The sequence below is a fragment of the Arachis duranensis genome, chromosome 6, assembly GCF_000817695.3.
Source record: "Arachis duranensis cultivar V14167 chromosome 6, aradu.V14167.gnm2.J7QH, whole genome shotgun sequence".
Taxonomy (NCBI): Eukaryota; Viridiplantae; Streptophyta; class Magnoliopsida; order Fabales; family Fabaceae; genus Arachis; species Arachis duranensis.
In genome coordinates, this window is record NC_029777.3 from 102,971,566 (window position 1) to 102,988,388 (window position 16,823).

At 33.7% G+C, this 16,823-nt stretch overlaps 3 protein-coding genes and 1 non-coding gene across 4 annotated transcripts; 2 read left to right on the forward strand and 2 right to left on the reverse strand.

Annotated features, from left to right (window-relative positions):
* Window positions 1-1,379: 1,379 nt before the first annotated feature.
* Window positions 1,380-3,886, forward strand: LOC107495219 (trihelix transcription factor ASR3). The gene is made up of 2 exons (XM_016116335.3): window positions 1,380-1,959; window positions 2,864-3,886. Exons 1-2 carry the CDS (start codon window positions 1,443-1,445, stop codon window positions 3,490-3,492), a joined length of 1,146 nt encoding a protein of 381 aa, XP_015971821.1. The 5' UTR covers window positions 1,380-1,442; the 3' UTR covers window positions 3,493-3,886.
* TRNAR-ACG (transfer RNA arginine (anticodon ACG)) lies at window positions 3,867-3,939 on the reverse strand. Its single transcript has one exon. It is a non-coding gene; the product is annotated as a tRNA-Arg (tRNA).
* A 1,113-nt stretch (window positions 3,940-5,052) lies between these two features.
* On the reverse strand, window positions 5,053-7,187 carry LOC107495151 (uncharacterized). Its single transcript, XM_016116245.3, has 4 exons — window positions 6,623-7,187; window positions 5,941-6,478; window positions 5,602-5,860; window positions 5,053-5,268 (listed from the first exon to the last, which is right to left on the reverse strand). The coding sequence occupies exons 1-4, from the start codon at window positions 7,024-7,026 to the stop codon at window positions 5,132-5,134; spliced, it is 1,338 nt and encodes a 445-aa protein (XP_015971731.1). The 5' UTR covers window positions 7,027-7,187; the 3' UTR covers window positions 5,053-5,131.
* A 1,155-nt stretch (window positions 7,188-8,342) lies between these two features.
* LOC107495156 (uncharacterized) lies at window positions 8,343-15,585 on the forward strand. Its single transcript, XM_016116249.3, has 4 exons — window positions 8,343-8,832; window positions 12,492-13,029; window positions 13,110-13,368; window positions 13,646-15,585. Exons 1-4 carry the CDS (start codon window positions 8,417-8,419, stop codon window positions 13,780-13,782), a joined length of 1,350 nt encoding a protein of 449 aa, XP_015971735.1. The 5' UTR covers window positions 8,343-8,416; the 3' UTR covers window positions 13,783-15,585.
* Window positions 15,586-16,823: the final 1,238 nt, after the last annotated feature.

The following is a 16,823-nucleotide window of genomic DNA, read 5'->3' on the forward strand; positions in this document are numbered from 1 at the left end:
AAGTGCATACAACTTAACAATTCATAAACAACATGTCATCACAAGAACCTACGACATAAAGAAAAAAACAATAACTCTAACAACAACTAATAAAGAAAAAGAAGGATGAACACCACATAAGAAGACTAAGACCATCAATTAAAACAAATACAAAAATCAAACCACCAAATAAAAATATCATTTTATAACTCCAACATCCAAATCTTTTGTATTACAAATTATTTTAAATAAAACACTTTTTAAATTTAGTTTTAGTTTACACATATTTAATTTAATTCTATAAAACAACAATTTTTAATATTTATTACATTATCATTCATTTATCGTTTCGCACATCGCGCGGGTCTCATTCTAGTTTAATTTAACAAAATGAATGGGAGGTAGAACCCAATATAAACAAAGTGAAGGAGGAGACAAAGATTGATGCATAGCAAAAATGGTGTGGAACTTTCTTCCTGAACTATGAATCAAACTCACCACTTTACTAGTACTCCAATAGTCATTTGTATTAAATAAGTCATAATTTCTGCTTCTCCAAATCTACCAGATGATTGAGAAGAAAAGAAAAACATTTTTCACTCCTTGCACCTCTATAGAGCCAATCATGTAAATTCGAGTTCCAAATCTGTTTGGCACTGAAATACTCGCGAAGACAATGAAGTATGGATTCAGAACGACTCTAACACCGATGATAAATGCTAAATAAAACTAAGCCACAATCCAATCAAAATTCTACTGTAAAAATAATGGTATGAAAACTGAATCAAATAAAAAATTTGTATTTCTTAAAAATATATAATCATCATATCCACAATCAATTATCACGTTTATTTTAGTCAAATTTTCTTTTAATTAACAAACTATATCTACTTATAGTTGAGTAGAATTTAAAAGATGGCGCACCCGAAATTCAATCCAAATTCTCTCAACATTCAAATTTGAATTATAAACATTCAAATGTTATTTGACATTTTATAAAATGTTAAAAAATATATCATAAAGATTTTATTGGCCATTATTAATGGCATTATGAGCAACGATATTTTATTTTATTTAAAAACTCCCCTTAGTTATCTTCTTCTCTGGGCGGAGTTAAATAGCAAAATCTATTTTTAATTAATTATATATATTATTAAATATTTATTTAAAAAATTAAAAAAAAATTTAAGTACAATTAATTTTATATAAAATTAATATATAAAAATTATTAAATAATTTGATTGACTAAATTTTTATTTAACAGCTCTTACTTTTCCTTGAATTTTCACCTTTTCAGATGCACCAAAATTCGGTGAAATTTAGTAAAATGTAGAAACAAAACTAAAAGATAAATTATTATTATTATTATTATATGAAATGGGATAATAATACTACGATGGCGTTTGAGCAATAAGCCGAAAAGGGAAACCACTGCCTCTACGCTTCCACTCTTCCTTCGCACCATGACCGACACCAACAACGCCAAAAACGACGACGTTGATGACGACGCCGTCATTCGCCGCACGCGTTCCCAAGCCGCACCAGATTGGACGGTTACCGAAACTCTAATCCTCGTCAATGAAATCGCCGCCGTCGAAGCTGACTGCTCCACCGCGCTATCGTCCTACCAGCAGTGGAACATCATCGCCGGGAACTGCGCCGCTCTCGACGTTGGCCGGAACATGGGCCAGTGCCGCCGGAAGTGGGACTCTTTGCTCTCCGATTACCAGAGAATTAGGGCGTGGGAGGAGGAGGAATCCAAGAAGAAGAGGAAGAAGAACAATGCGCGCGGTGCGTGTTCTTATTGGGCGTTGAAAGGGGAAAGGGTTAGGACGCTTCGGTTGCCGGAGGATTTTGACAGAGAGTTGTATAGGGCGGTTGATGAAGTCGTCAGGGCTAGAGAGGAACGAGGGGAGGTTCTGGTTGAAAGTGATAACGAAGAAGCTCGAAATGAAGTTCTCGACGTTACTGTGGAAATCGGTACGGTACGCTTTGTTAATTTTTTTTTTCTTCTTCTATGATTATTTTTATTTTTTGCTTTGACGAAGTTTGTTTATTTTCTGGAAACCATAATTATGCTGAAAACCAAGAGTTATCACTCAGTTCATCGTCTAAAGATCAATAAATATAGGTCACATTTAATCAACTGGGTTGCTCGAGTGGTTAACTCATTAGTTCATTTAAATGTAGGGGTTTGAATACTACTTCGACGGTTCCACGACAAACTTTTAAATGGAATTGATTAGTCTTTGCCTGCCTAGCCGCGAGATACGTGAGAAATCAAAAAATAAATATAGGTCACATCTAATAACTATTGCAAAATGGTTATGTTAGGTAACTAATGACTTTTTTAAACAATACGAACAACCACAAATCAAATAAAAACATACTATATCTCTAAATTATCCACCTAAATCTTAATATTAGAATAACCATCTGTACACTTAATTAAATAAACATTCGATATATCTATTCTTCATATTGTTTAGTATTTTTATTGTCTATCTTTATTTTCATTCGATATTTATATAAGTCACATCTAATATCTATTGCAAAAATCCTCGTTACCTAGGAGTTTTTAGGTATAGAAAACTAGAAATAGCATTACTCTTCAAAATTGGTGAACCTATATATATATATATATATTTATAGGTGTCACTGCTATGCGGAATATGTTTGAACTGAGAAGGAAGGAGATAGCAATTTGCTACTATTTTGTAGAACAACAGATCCTGTCCCCTTCTATAACATGTTTGTCTCCACATTTTCTTAAAGAAAACCAATTTCTATTAGAACATTGTGGAGCATCTTGTAGGTGCTTGTCTCTGTAGTTCTTAGAAGTTTTCTGGTGATTTGAACTTTTATTAATGAATTTGACAATTAGGGTCCAAAAGGAAACGGCAACGAAGTAAATCTGAGAGACAACCGGAAGATAAACATAAGAAATGCATCCCAGTCGAGTCTTCAGGAGACCAATCTAGAGAACATGATCAAAGAGGTTGCCATGTACAAATGTCCAACGAAAACCATGAAGAAGAGCTAGAGAAACATGATTCAGATGATGAATATTTGAAAGACTTCCTAGAAGATAAGTCCAAGTCGAAATCTAAAGCAGAAAGGACTCCAAAGGATAAATTAGAAATCTCAGTGAAGACCCTTGCCGAAGTAGAGCTTCAAGAGAATGATGATACAGAGACGCCGAAGCCAACCTGTTTAGAAAAGGTAGCTAGTAGCAGCAGAGAAGAGAATGAGGAAACAATGGCCCTGAAATTGGTAACAAGTAGTAGCAGAGAAGAAAATGAGGAAACAGCGGCCCTGAAATTGCAGGAATTGGCAGTGAAGATTCAAGCAATTTGTAATGAATCGGCAGACTGTCAGGCAGCTGGCTCACAGAATGTTGAGGACTACCTTACTGAATTTACAAGATGCCAAGGAGACAAGCTCATAGAAAATCTGGCAACTTTTGCAGATATCCTTAAAAAACTATGTGGTCTTCTCCAGGAGTGTAAATAAGCAGTTCAATTCAGTTTATGTAATTGCTTTTGTTTTATCCTTCTTGGTTAATGTTATCATTTATCAAGAGTAGAATTGTCATTTCATGCAAAAGATTTATTTGCTTTGCTATAATCTGTAGCCCCTAATATTCGTGTTAGTGAGATGCCGAGCAGTGAGGTATCCCATCTTTAGGATTAGGGTATATTTTTGGAAGATGGATAAAAATGAGAAATTTTTGTTGATGAAAAATCCTTCCTTTTTATCCCTCTATGAAATACACGGGCAGATAATTTTTGTTTTTACATGTAAACTTACTTAAATGAAATAATAATTAATAATAGTTAAATAATGGTCAAGTACTCGAGTTAGATAAATGTAAATGGAGTATGTGCCGACTCTACTGGGGATCGAACCCAGAATCTCTGGTTCCGTAGACCAGCGCCTTATCCATTGGGCCATAGAGTCTTGAATACTATTTATTGATAACTAATATTTATTGTTTAAATAACTAAGCCACAAAAACTTTTTCCGCTAACATTTAAACGGTAAAATTGATAGTTGAGACACAATTTATTAAATTATTTAATAATTTTTAATTATTAGCTTTATATATAAAGTTAATTGGACTTGAAATTTTTCCTTAATCAAATCAAGAGGATGAAAGAAGGTAAATTCACAGAATATTTTCATCCTTGATCCATAAATGGTTTAGTAGCAGAAGTTTGCTAAACTTGGTTGAATTTAATGGTATTTTGAAGGTATGAATTTAAAAATAGTTCATACAATATTATCTTTTAAGTTGGATTAGTCCACCTTCACTGCGGCCATTAGTTCGAGACTCCTGTTGCTGTCAATAACACCAGCAGAATGGGAAAATGAAATTAGTTGAATTTGGTCCAAATAAAAAACATATGAGGTAAATTCAGGTTATAAAATTGCCTATTCTTTCTACTATTCACCACTTTTTCAATGCCTTCAATCTTTCGAAAATCACAAAATTTGGAGAAGTCTATGAAAAATAAAGTTGCTTCACAAAAAAAAATTTCTGTGGAAATACTTAATGAAAGTGTGTGGAGCAATCGCCAGAATCCTTCTCCCATTGGTGGCAGAAAGCTTGCATGCGCGAAGCTGAAAATCCTGATGGACGCCGACTAAACACACTTCTAGTAGTGCTCTGTTGGAATTTGGAATTGTTGGAAGACAAGGAACCGGTACGTCTTTGACAAGGAAATGAGTTATGCAGATCAATTGGCTCAAGACTCCCACAAACTTACAAACGAGATTCTGTAAGCAAGTCTTGCTTGAATTTTTGGTTTACCGTATTTAAGTGATTCGCATTACTTTTTCTCTTTATTTTCTTTTGTTTTGGCACCTGTGTTAGTATCTAATGAGGTCCCCACTTCTTTTATTGTTTCTAATTTTGGATCTTCTGTTCTTTTTTTAGCTCTAATAAATAACATATATCTTTGGAGAAAGAAAATATATAGATAATTTATATTTATAAGAACACAATTTTATTCTAATTTATATTTGATTTAGCATATAAATACAATAATAATAACAAAACCAAAACCAGGGCACACATATATATTTATAGACATTCCTTGCTGCGTGCATATGATAAACTTTCTCTCTGGACTTGACTAAATTAATAATGTTAAGACAACACAACCACCTTACTCAGAATCCAAAGTACCAGAGACAACTCAAAGGCAAAAAGAGTATGGAGCAATCCTCTGTCAAGTGTAAACCCATACAGCGTTATTCCCCCTTTGTTGTGCTGCAAGTATGTCACTGCAAAGATAAATAATGGGACTAACATAAGCATCATACACCAAGAGGTTTCAATCTCTTTTTGAATTTTGGACCAAACATGACTTTTGTCTTTATCGTGTTCAGCTTCAGCATGTATTGCCAGCTAAACATTATTTCTTATGTAGGATTTTCAAACTTGCATATCTAAACAAATTATTTTCATAGAGATGGATTTATTGTATAAATTGCATGCCTGTAATGTGCACATTATAAAAACATGCACAAATAATCCAGCATAATCACTCAGTTAAAATTAGCTAAACAACAAAGTACTGTCATGTTAACTAAATTAAAGATCATAAAATATCTCACCTAAGGCTTCCCTGATTTGGAATGTAGAAAGTTGTTGTGGGATTACTGATATGCGTATGTCTGAGGAATCAGAATCACTATTATCACTGGCTAGTCCATCAGGTATTTGGGCCTTGCAGTGTTGGGATTCAGCAGAGGCAATGGTTACTAACAAGTGCCATCTTGTGGCTATGGCCACTATCCCTTGAGCTCTGTGTGTGATTCTTGCAGCACCCACCAGGCACAGCATGAACCCACTCAACTGCACTGCTGAACATATCTACATATATATATAAAAAGTTAGAAATTCAAATTCAAGTCCATCTTTGATGAATAGATAAACAACAGAATGGTTATTACCAGAAGATCTCCAGAATTGAAGAAGGTCTTGTCAGATTTAGAAGCAAGAACGAGCAAGAGAGCACCCAACTGGCTAACAGTGATGGTGACCAAGCAGCCAATGATGAAGAACCTGTATCTATGGCTTGTGAGCCACAACTGCTTCCTGATCCTCACATGTTCCCCGAATATGAGACTCGCATCGGAGCCGCATCCTTCAAAGAGCTTGTGAACCCCTTCAAACCTCAGCCTCTGGAGCTCGCAGGTGAGTCTAAAGAGCACACAGAGCACCAAGAACACCAGTGTTCTGTAAAGCCATGACACCAGAACCAACACAAAGGCGATGGAGTTGAGGGGGAACGTTGGATTGAGGTGTGGAGCAGAGATCTTAACGGCGGAGAAGAAGATGATCTTGTGGGCCAACTCAAGGAAGAAGGAGGGAAGCATTATGTATGCCAAGTATCTGAAGGACTTGTCCAGTTCTACTTTGTATCCTCTTCGTACGTAGCTGCTGTCGTCTCTCAACATGTCCAGGAACAGAAGCTGCCTTAGCCCATACCTGTTTCCATGCATCCACAAATTTCATTAGTAATGTTTAAAAGTATGGATAAAGTATATTGTTAGATTACTAGACTAAAAAAATTGAGTTGATGGCTAAGTAAAGAAGGAAGGATGAATAATTTGTTTAGATTTACGTACACACCTTCGGAAGAAACAAGAGAGGGTGAAGAAGGCAATGATGGCGAGTGTGGATTCCGGCACCTGAACAAGCTTGTTGAAGGAGACTGGATCATCTTCAGGGGAAGACGCAGGGACTCTGACAAAAATGGACGTTAGAAGAGGCACAACCACGGCGAGGAAGATGAAGACCACATAAGAGATAAGTTTTCCAAAGCATGAAGAGTGGTCAAGTGCACACCACTTTAGGCTAATCCGAAAATTTCGAAGCTCGTCATGCATCATGGATTTTGATCTTTCATATGATGGCTGCAGCAGCAGGGGAATGTTATTGTTATTGTTGGGCTCTTGTTCGGCATCGTCGGCGAAGGACACACGCCTTCGGGAGGAATTAATGTCAATGGTGGGTTCTTCATTGGTAGGATTCATAGTTGAAGGAGAGTGTTGTTAGAAGCAAGGAAAGTGAAAATGTTGTGTTAATGATGAGTTGTAAGTAGTGGAGAGAAAATCTACAGAAACAAAGTTAGGAACCTTGCTTTGTCTCGTGAGTCTTCTCCTTGCCTTGTACTAGAGGTTTCTATGTGCAGCCATGAATAATCCATCAATTGCTTTTTCAAATAACTAAGATCGTTATGTATTGTGTTCCCCCTCTCTTATGCTGTTGAAACTTTAATAAATTATAGTGTGAGATTATATTTAATGGTGTGGGATTACTCATTTTTCTTTTATTGATTAAGTGCTAGCGAGACTTTAATAAAAATATTGGTCTACTATACTTTCTCTTTTCTCACTTCAATTAATTGTATCATATTGTTGGCACAACGGCCTGGTTTTCTACTTTGACAAGATTTTACTGTTTTTGGAAGATTTATGGTTGTTCTAAGATTTTCGCATTATTATATATTTTCACAAGATTGATCTTTCCATCAATACTAAATTAGTGCACACGTTAATCATTATAAGCTGTGAATCTTGGGACTTTGTTGATACCTTTAGAGATAAAAATGGTGGTAAAAATATAACAAGAGTAGAGAAGAAACTAAGGCAATTCTTTATGTGTTTTGTACAAACTTTCTTCTAATCTTAATTTGTCTCCACTAACATGAATTCAAGCGTAAAAGAGTTACTAGTGCATTTTTTGCATGATACATACAATAAAGATTGCCTAATTATTTTACATTCACTTGATCAAGTATTACAATAATAATATTTTACACACTGATACTCTCGATCATTCATTCTATGCAAAAAGTAAGGTGTTTATTATTTTGAATTTTGATGAATAAAAAAATAGTTATGAATTTATGATGACGAGGTGCTACTTTGCAAGGAGCAGCCGAGCAGGTGCAGGTAACGCTGCTTCTTGGTGGGATCATCAAAGTTATGTCAATGCAATCAATAAAAAAAGAGCTTATTATATATATATACAAAAATAATACAATGATATCTTAGTTAGTTAAAATTTACATACAGGTGTTTTCATTAAAAAATAATATTAAGAACGGTCCGGTAATTTAATAAATTCGACTAAATTATCATTTAACAATTATTAACTAACACAAAGACGACAATACGTGAGTCTTCACCTTGTCTTAGCTGCACCTAGAAACCTTTAGTACAGGGCAAAGAGAATACTCACGATCACGAGACAAAGCATGGTTTCCAACTTTTTTGTGTAGATTTTCCCTCCACTAGTTACAATTCGTTTTTTTTTTTTTCACCCCAAAGAAACCAACACCAAGAAAATACACAACACAAGATTTTCCCTTTAATTTTCTTGCTTCTAAAAACACACTCGTTGAAACAACACTGAAGGAACATGAATCCTACCAATGAAGAACCCACCATTGACATTAATTACTCCGGAAGGCATGTGTCCTTCGCCGACGACGAATGCCGTCCGGCCGAAGAAGAGCCGAAAAATAACAATAACATTCCCCTGCTGCTGCAGCCATCATATGAAAGATCAAAATCCATGATGCATGACGAGCTTCAAAATTTTCGAATTAGCCTAAAGTGGTGTGCACTTGACCACTCTTCATGCGTTGGGAAACTCATCTCTTATGTGGTGTTCGTCTTCCTCGCCGTGGTTGTGCCTCTTCTAACCTCCGTTTTTGTCAGAGTCCCTGCGTCTTCCCCTGAAGATGATCCAATCTCATTCAACAAGCTTGTTCAGGTGCCGGAATCCACACTCGCCATCATTGCTTTCTTCACTCTCTCTTGTTTCTTCCGAAGGTATGTATGTAAATCTAAACAAATTATTCATCCTTCCTTCTTTACATGCATATGCATATGGAGTTAGGGTAGTATGTATATACATTAGATTCAAACATTATTTTACATATCAAATTATTTCACCCATGAAAATTTCATGTTCACTTTTATCCTATATAACAAACAAACCCTCTAAAAGTTGAAATTAGACTTTTTTTTTATCTTTCAATAATTTAATAATCTTTTGCAATGCAGGAATAGATTCAGAAATATTATGATGGGTTAATAACATATATAATATTAAAAAATTATGCAAAAAATTATATAATGTAAGATGTATTACAAAAATATACCGATAGAAAATATATTTTGAAGTGTAAAAAATATGTATGTATTTTTTATTAACGAAGTAGTCAATTCTTTATATTATAAAATTCATCGATAATAAAATTTCTCAAATTTTTTAATAATTTCTTTTAATATAATTAAAAGATAATTGACGAAAAATTCATCTTTTATTTTGTTTTTGAGTCATTCTTTATAATATTCATAGCTAAAAAAGATCTTTTAATTATAACAATTGAAACAGAGATAATCACCAAAAAAAATAAAAGAGATAATTAATATCAAATTAAATGAATAAAATAAGAGAATCACACACAAAAAAAATCCATTTTATGAGATTTGAAAAGACTTAATAAAAAACTATTTTTTTATACCGCAACAAACTAATATCAATATGTAACCAAGTTAAACTTATATTAAATATAAAATTTATATTAAAAATATATAAATTAATATATACGTTTGATATATCATTTTTAAGATATATACAACATTTTTAGAAACTATTAACTACTTTAATAATGTTAGAGACATAAAAAATAACCAAAATTTATTTTATTTAATATTTATTAATTATTATAACAATTAATAAATGTTAAATAATACAAATTATATTTATTTTTGGCTAATTTTTTTTATTACCAAATATATTTTAACCATCCAAACTTCCTTTTAGATAGGGTTGTATATGGTTGGTTAGTCTAAAAATCAAATTTATTTTTGGATTATCCAAAAATATAATTTGATTAATTAACTAAATTGATTTTATATGATAAAATTGTTTATTAATCGGTTAGAAAATTTAAAAATCGGTTTTTAATCGATTATAAAAATGAAAACTAATTTTAAAAAAAACCGATGTTTTTAAAAAAACTGATTTTTACATTGAAAAAAATAAATTTTAAAAAAACATTAAAACCGGTTTTTACAAAAAAATCAGTTAATTAATTTGAACACAAGAATTATACAAATTTTGGTTTTAATTTTGGTTAACTAGTTAAAAACTAATTTTTAAAATTTGATTTGAATTAACCATTTTTTAATAATATAAATATATTTTTTTAAATTATTTTATTAAATTGATTAACCAAAATGTAGTTATAATTTTCTAACCGATTAACCATAATTTAGTTATTTTATATGCCTACTTTTTTTAGGACGGTTCTAGCATAGTAAAAATATTTTCTGGTCTTTTAATTAAAAGACTAAAGTAGTTTTTAAAAATTTTATTAATTGTGAGACTGTTTTTGATTATATCTTTTAAAAAAGCCTCCAATTTAAGTCCATACTTTTATAAATATTTATGTATTAATTGGATAGAGAGAGAGTGAAAGAGAGAAAAACAATGATTGATCAACATCATCAGTGATATCCATACATCATCCCTTTCTCCTCAAGTTCTTTTCTCATTAGAAGGTTCAAAAATTTTTCATACTCTACTTGCCCCACAAAACCAAACATAAGTTTTGTCAATGACAAACAACAATTCAAATGAAGAATTGAGTTCAGTTTTAAAACAGTTTAATAGTAGTTACTTGTGTTACTTCTCTCTTCTTAGAGTGAATACCCCATCCGGTTCCTGACAATTATTTCGAAAGGATAACGAGGTCCCAAAAAAAAAAACACCCAATTCGGCCTTGATAATTTTTTATTGGGACTGATTAGTCCCTGTGCCAAAAAAAATAACATTAATTTTTTTTTGGCATAGGGGCTTCGTTGTCCTTTCGAAATAATTGTCAGGAACCGAATTGAGTTTTTTTTTTGTCAGGGGCCGAGTTGGGGTTTTTTTTTGTCAGAGGCCTCGTTGTCTTTCGAGATAATTGTCAGGGACTGATTTGGGTTTTTCTCTTCTTATTATTATCGTCGTCAAGCTTTTCAAATTCATTACACCTTCTTCTACTTTTTAAAGAGGGTCGTTTTTTTGTTGAGGGCCTTCAAAAAAACAAAACTGGAAATCAAATAATAAGACACCATACAATGCCTAATTATCCAAATCAAATTGTAATTCTTAGTGCGACAAAGTTTGAAAGAAAAAAAAATCAATACAAATCCATTTGAGATACTAGTTTGACGTTTTTAAAATTGGTCGTTTTTTCTTTGGACTGGAAAACTGGTCCTTTAAGGATTAAGTTTAACTTTTTTTTAACATCATTTACAAATTCTTTTTTTATACTTCTTTTTTACATACAATCCTTTTATATTCTCTTATTATCGAATGTTTTTGATACCAAAAGTAGGTGGTATTGAAGAGAGATGTACAAAAGAATGTTGTATATATCATTCCTCTCTATATAACGTTAGTGATTGTTATAATATCTAAAATATAGTGCTTAATTTATTAAAAATACAAAATTAATATTTAATTTAAAATTATAAAAAAATAAATTTTAAATATTAGATATTTAGTTTAAAAAATAAGTTTTATAAATCAGACACCAAAATTAGAGACACAGGTCTTATAAAGTACATCAAGTGTTACTGATATATAAAAAATGGTAAGCTAACTACATCGAATTCTAATGAGAGAAATATTAAAGAGATATTAAAATTTATTATTTTGAGGTAGGGATAGTATTTATGGGTAGGGTGAAATCGGGTTTGATTTGACTTAGATCCGATCCAAAATATATACTGAGCCTATTTGTTAGACCTGAAACCGGCTCTTAGACCCGATGAAATCTATACATTTTTGAACCACGATTATACCGGGGCAAAAATCGGACTGTTAACATTACCTTCTTGTAAACTAGTATATAAAAATATCCAAATTTTTAAGATTTCAACCATTATTTAACATGGTAAAATTCACTTAGAAAAATATAACAAGAACCAACCATTTCCTAAAATTAAAGCACAACTACAATCAATACTAATATTGTCTAATAACACCAAATATTTAAATCAATATAAATAACACAATATTATAATAACACAATATTATAATTAGTCTAAAGTTTTATGCATTTTAAACATAAAACTTTAACTTATAGTCTTATAATGACTAATAACACAAAATATTAAAGTTTACAATACTTAAATTCCACATAAAAATAGCCATCACCCGTCACTAATAACACAAAATATTAATTGTGTATGATAATCGGGTCACCGAACTGAATTCGGGTGACCCGAGCTATGACCCGGACCCGACTCGAAATTATGATCGAATCTATTTTTGATACCCTTATCCAATCGGGTCGAGCCGGGCCATAAACACTCCTATTTTTAGCTATTACTTAATCATCAACTTAATTTTTTTAGTTTAATAATCTAACAACATATTTTATCCATACTTTTAAACATTACTATTAAAATTTGTGGATGCATGGAAACAGGTATGGGCTAAGGCAGCTTCTGTTCCTGGACATGTTAAGAGACGACAGCAGCTACGTACGAAGAGGGTATAGAGTGGAGCTGGACAAGTCCTTCAGATACTTGGCATACATCATTCTTCCATCCTTCTTCCTTGAGTTGGCCCACAAGATCATCTTCTTCTCCGCCGTTAAGATCTCTGCTTCACACCTCAATCCAACGTTCCCCCTCAACTCCATCGCCTTTGTGTTGGTTCTGGTGTCATGGCTTTACAGAACACTGGTATTCTTGGTGCTCTGTGTGCTCTTTAGACTCACCTGCGAGCTCCAGAGGCTGAGGTTTGAAGGGGTTCACAAGCTCTTTGAAGGATGCGGCTCCGATGCGAGTCTCATATTCGGGGAACATGTGAGGATCAGAAAGCAGTTGTGGCTCACAAGCCATAGATACAGGTTCTTCATCATTGGCTGCTTGGTCACCATCACTGTTAGCCAGTTGGGTGCTCTCTTGCTCGTTCTTGCTTCTAAATCTGACAAGACCTTCTTCAATTCTGGAGATCTTCTGGTAATAACCATTCTATTATTTATCTATTCATCAAAGATGGACTTGAATTTGAATTTCTAACTTTTTATATATATATGTAGATATGTTCAGCAGTGCAGTTGAGTGGGTTCATGCTGTGCCTGGTGGGTGCTGCAAGAATCACACACAGAGCTCAAGGGATAGTGGCCATAGCCACGAGATGGCACTTGTTAGTAACCAATGCCTCTTGTGATTCCCAACACTGCAAACCCCAAATTCCTGATGGACTAGCCAGTGACAACAGTGATTCTGATTCTTCGGACATAAAGATATCAGTAATCCCACAACAATTCTCTATGTTCCAAACCAGGCAATCTTTAGGTCAGCTTTTCTAATATTTTCATAAGATAGATGATTTCACTGAATATATTCCACTAAATCATCTATAAATCTATACTTTATCTACCTAACTACTTCATATAAAGATGTCTTCGTGAAAGTATTACTTACGAAAGAATTATCTTGATTTACTGTTCAAATTGATTAATTTAAAAACTAGGATCAATTTTATAATAAAGTAAAACTGGAACACTAATTGATTGCTATTTTCCTCTATAATCTATGATGCTTATGTTAGTCCCATTATTTTTCTTTGCAGTGACATACTTGCAGCATAACAAAGGGGGAATAACGCTGTATGGGTTTACACTTGACAGAGGATTGCTCCATACTCTCTTTGCATTTGAGTTGTCTCTGGTGCTTTGGATTCTGAGTAGGGTGGTTGTGTTATCTTAAATAACCTCTTCATTTCTAGTTTAAAAGTAGTGATTTTTAGTGGTTGTGGAATTTCACTATAATCTTCTTGATTACAGACTGTAAAGTGCTAACCCAACTTACAAGGGGATTCCCATAGAATCATGAAACACAACAAAGATGTACAAAGGAACTCTAAGGACGTCTATGGCTTTTTCTTTTAATTTTGCACTCTCTGCCTTTTTTCGCTCTATGACTTTTTCTTACAAACCTCACTGTTTATCTTTTTCCAAGAGACTCAAGACATGACAAATTAAATAGAAAAATACAAAACAGAATACATTGAAGAAGAAGAAAATCTGTAAGCTTAGATAGTTATGAGAATTTTGTGCCTTGCACTCTCACTACTTACTTCTAACTCCTTGAATCAAACTGTGACTGTTCACCTTTTTTATAGAAGGGGGAAGCCTCCACAGTTGAAACAAAACCAAGCTTAACTTCTTTTCCTTCACACATAACCGGTTCGGCCAAAGAGAGAGAAGAGGTAACTCATGCAAAATCCAACATGCAAATACCTCTAGTTCTTCCTTGGTCATCACTCTTTATCAATCCGAGCGCTCCATCCTTGGCTTGTTTTCCAAGATGAAATTCTGTCCCTTGATGCTTCATGATGATGATGATGATGGCTTCATCTGCTCCAATATCTGCCTCTTCCATCACGTAGCCACCCTAGCTACCTTCTGTGGTGGTTAAGCAGAATCAGAGACAAGCCAACTCTCCAAAGATCTTCTCCTTGCTGGCCAAAATCTTTTCTTCTATTTTTTGTATGGAGGAGCCAAGATCTCATCACAAAATCTTTCCACGAGTGATAAGAATTTCAGCCACAGCATACTTTATGTTTTCTTTTTCTTGCCATCATTGAGATGGTCTTATAGCTTGCCTTCCCTTCTTTTTGATAGCTCAAAGTCTCCATAGTTTGCTGTGTAAGGACCGAAGAAGAGAAGGAAAGAGATGAGAGAGAAGAAAGTATGAAAAGAAAAGCAATCAAGTACGTTTGAATAAATTAATTAAAGTGAGTTGCTTTTACTTCCCTTAGGTGGAGTAGCGTGTAGCATTGATAATCACCATCAAATCAGTTTGACAATTTCTCTCTCATAGTTCCCATGCAATAAATGATAATTGAATGAATTTGAAATCCATCTCATGGTAAGAGTTGAGATCCGTTGGAAGGCATAGGCAAATATCAACATTTGCTTTCCTGATGAATTATTTTCGGATCATGCATAGGAGTGTATGGCAAAATATGTTTAACTTAGGCTTGTAACAAATAATGGATCAATTTGGCCAAAAAACAAGAATAATAATTCAGCCACAAAAAAAAACTTTTTGCATCAATGCTGAATGAATTCACACTTTGGGCTTGCATCATATCATTTAATTTTCGACCTAATAGTAAACCTACATAGAGTTGAAAAGGCATGAAATGCATCATTTTTATGAGCAAGAAAAAGTACCCAACCAAATCTAGAGTAATCATCTACCACTACCAAACCATAGTGTTTATCTCCTAGACTTTGAGTTCTTGTTGGACCAAAAAGATCAATGTGTAACATCTCTAATGGCCTTTTTGTTGAAATTCCATCTTTTGGTTTAAAAGAAGATTTAACTTGTTTGCCTAGTTGACAAGCATCACAAGTAAGATCCTTATCAAATTTGATTTTAGGAATTCCTCTAACCAGATTTTTCTTTACTAGCTTAGAAATTTGGTACATACTAGCATGACCCAGCTTTCTATGCCATAGCCATTTTTCAGATTAAAGAGAAATAAAATATGTTACATTTTATTCTTTCAAGTCCTCAAGAGTTAATCCATACACATTGTTGCATCTTTTAGCTTCAAAAAGAATATCCCCAATTTTTTCACAAACGACCAAACACACAAACTTTCTAAAAATAACTTCAAATTCTAAATCACACAATTGGCTTACACTAAGTAAATTATGTTTCAAATCATTTACAAGAAGAACATCATTTATACAAGATGAAAAGCTTTTACCAACTTTTCTAATGGCCACTATCTTTCCTTTACCATCATCACCGAAGGTGACAAGTTCTCCATCATATTCATCAAGCTTTATGAAGAAGGTTGTCTTTCTGGTCATGTGCCTAGAGCATCCACTGTCCATGTACCACATATTTTCCTTCCGTTTGGATGCTAGGTGATGAGCGGATAATTTATACGCTTTTTGGCATTGTTTTTATATAGTTTTTAGTAAGTTTGAGCTACTTTTAGGGATGTTTTCATTAGTTTTTATGTTAAATTCACATTTCTGGACTTTACTATGAGTTTGTGTGTTTTTCTGTGATTTCAGGTAAATTCTGGCTGAAATTGAGGGACTTGAGCAAAACTCTGAAGAAGGCTGACAAAAGGACTGCTGATGCTGTTGGAATCTGACCTCCCTGCACTCGAAATGGATTTTATGGAGCTACAGAACTCCAATTGGCGCGCTCTCAACGGCGTTGGAAAGTAGACATCCAGGGCTTTCCAGCAATATATAATAGTACATACTTTATTCGAATATTGACGACGTAAATTGGCGTTGAACGCCAAGTTCATGCTGCTGTCTGGAGTTAAACGCCAGAAAAACGTCATGATCCGGAGTTGAACGCCCAAAACACGTCATAACTCAGAGTTCAACGCCAAGATATGCCTTAGCACGTGAATTCATCAAAGCTCAGCCCAAGCACACACCAAGTGGGCCCCGGAAGTGGATTTATGCATCAATTACTTACTCATGTAAACCCTAGTAGCTAGTCTAGTATATATAGGACATTTATCTATTGTATTAGACATCTTTAGTCTCAGTTTTGTATTATTCTTCATCTTAAGAGGCTATTGATCACGTTAGGGGGGCTGGCCATTCGGCCATGCCTGAACCTCTTTTACTTATGTATTTTCAACGGTGGAGTTTCTGCACACCATAGATTAAGGGTGTGGAGCTCTGCTGTACCTCAAGTATTAATGCAATTCTATTCTCTTTTATTCAAATCTCTCTTATTCTTATTCCAAGATATTCATTCGT

What these genes read in the sequence shown, in the direction of transcription:
- LOC107495156 (XM_016116249.3), top strand. Translation starts at nt 8,417, where the DNA reads ATGAATCCTACCAATGAAGAACCCACCATTGACATTAATTACTCCGGA. An exon ending in CTCTCTTGTTTCTTCCGAAG is followed by an intron (nt 8,833 to 12,491) that starts GTATGTATGTAA and finishes GCATGGAAACAG; the next exon opens with GTATGGGCTAAGGCAGCTTC. An exon ending in CCAAACCAGGCAATCTTTAG is followed by an intron (nt 13,369 to 13,645) that starts GTCAGCTTTTCT and finishes TTTTCTTTGCAG; the next exon opens with TGACATACTTGCAGCATAAC.
- LOC107495151 (XM_016116245.3), bottom strand. Translation starts at nt 7,026, where the DNA reads ATGAATCCTACCAATGAAGAACCCACCATTGACATTAATTCCTCCCGA. An exon ending in TCAATTCTGGAGATCTTCTG is followed by an intron (nt 5,861 to 5,940) that starts GTAATAACCATT and finishes ATATATATGTAG; the next exon opens with ATATGTTCAGCAGTGCAGTT. An exon ending in CCAAATCAGGGAAGCCTTAG is followed by an intron (nt 5,269 to 5,601) that starts GTGAGATATTTT and finishes TTATCTTTGCAG; the next exon opens with TGACATACTTGCAGCACAAC.
- LOC107495219 (XM_016116335.3), top strand. Translation starts at nt 1,443, where the DNA reads ATGACCGACACCAACAACGCCAAAAACGACGACGTTGATGACGACGCC. An exon ending in CGACGTTACTGTGGAAATCG is followed by an intron (nt 1,960 to 2,863) that starts GTACGGTACGCT and finishes TTTGACAATTAG; the next exon opens with GGTCCAAAAGGAAACGGCAA.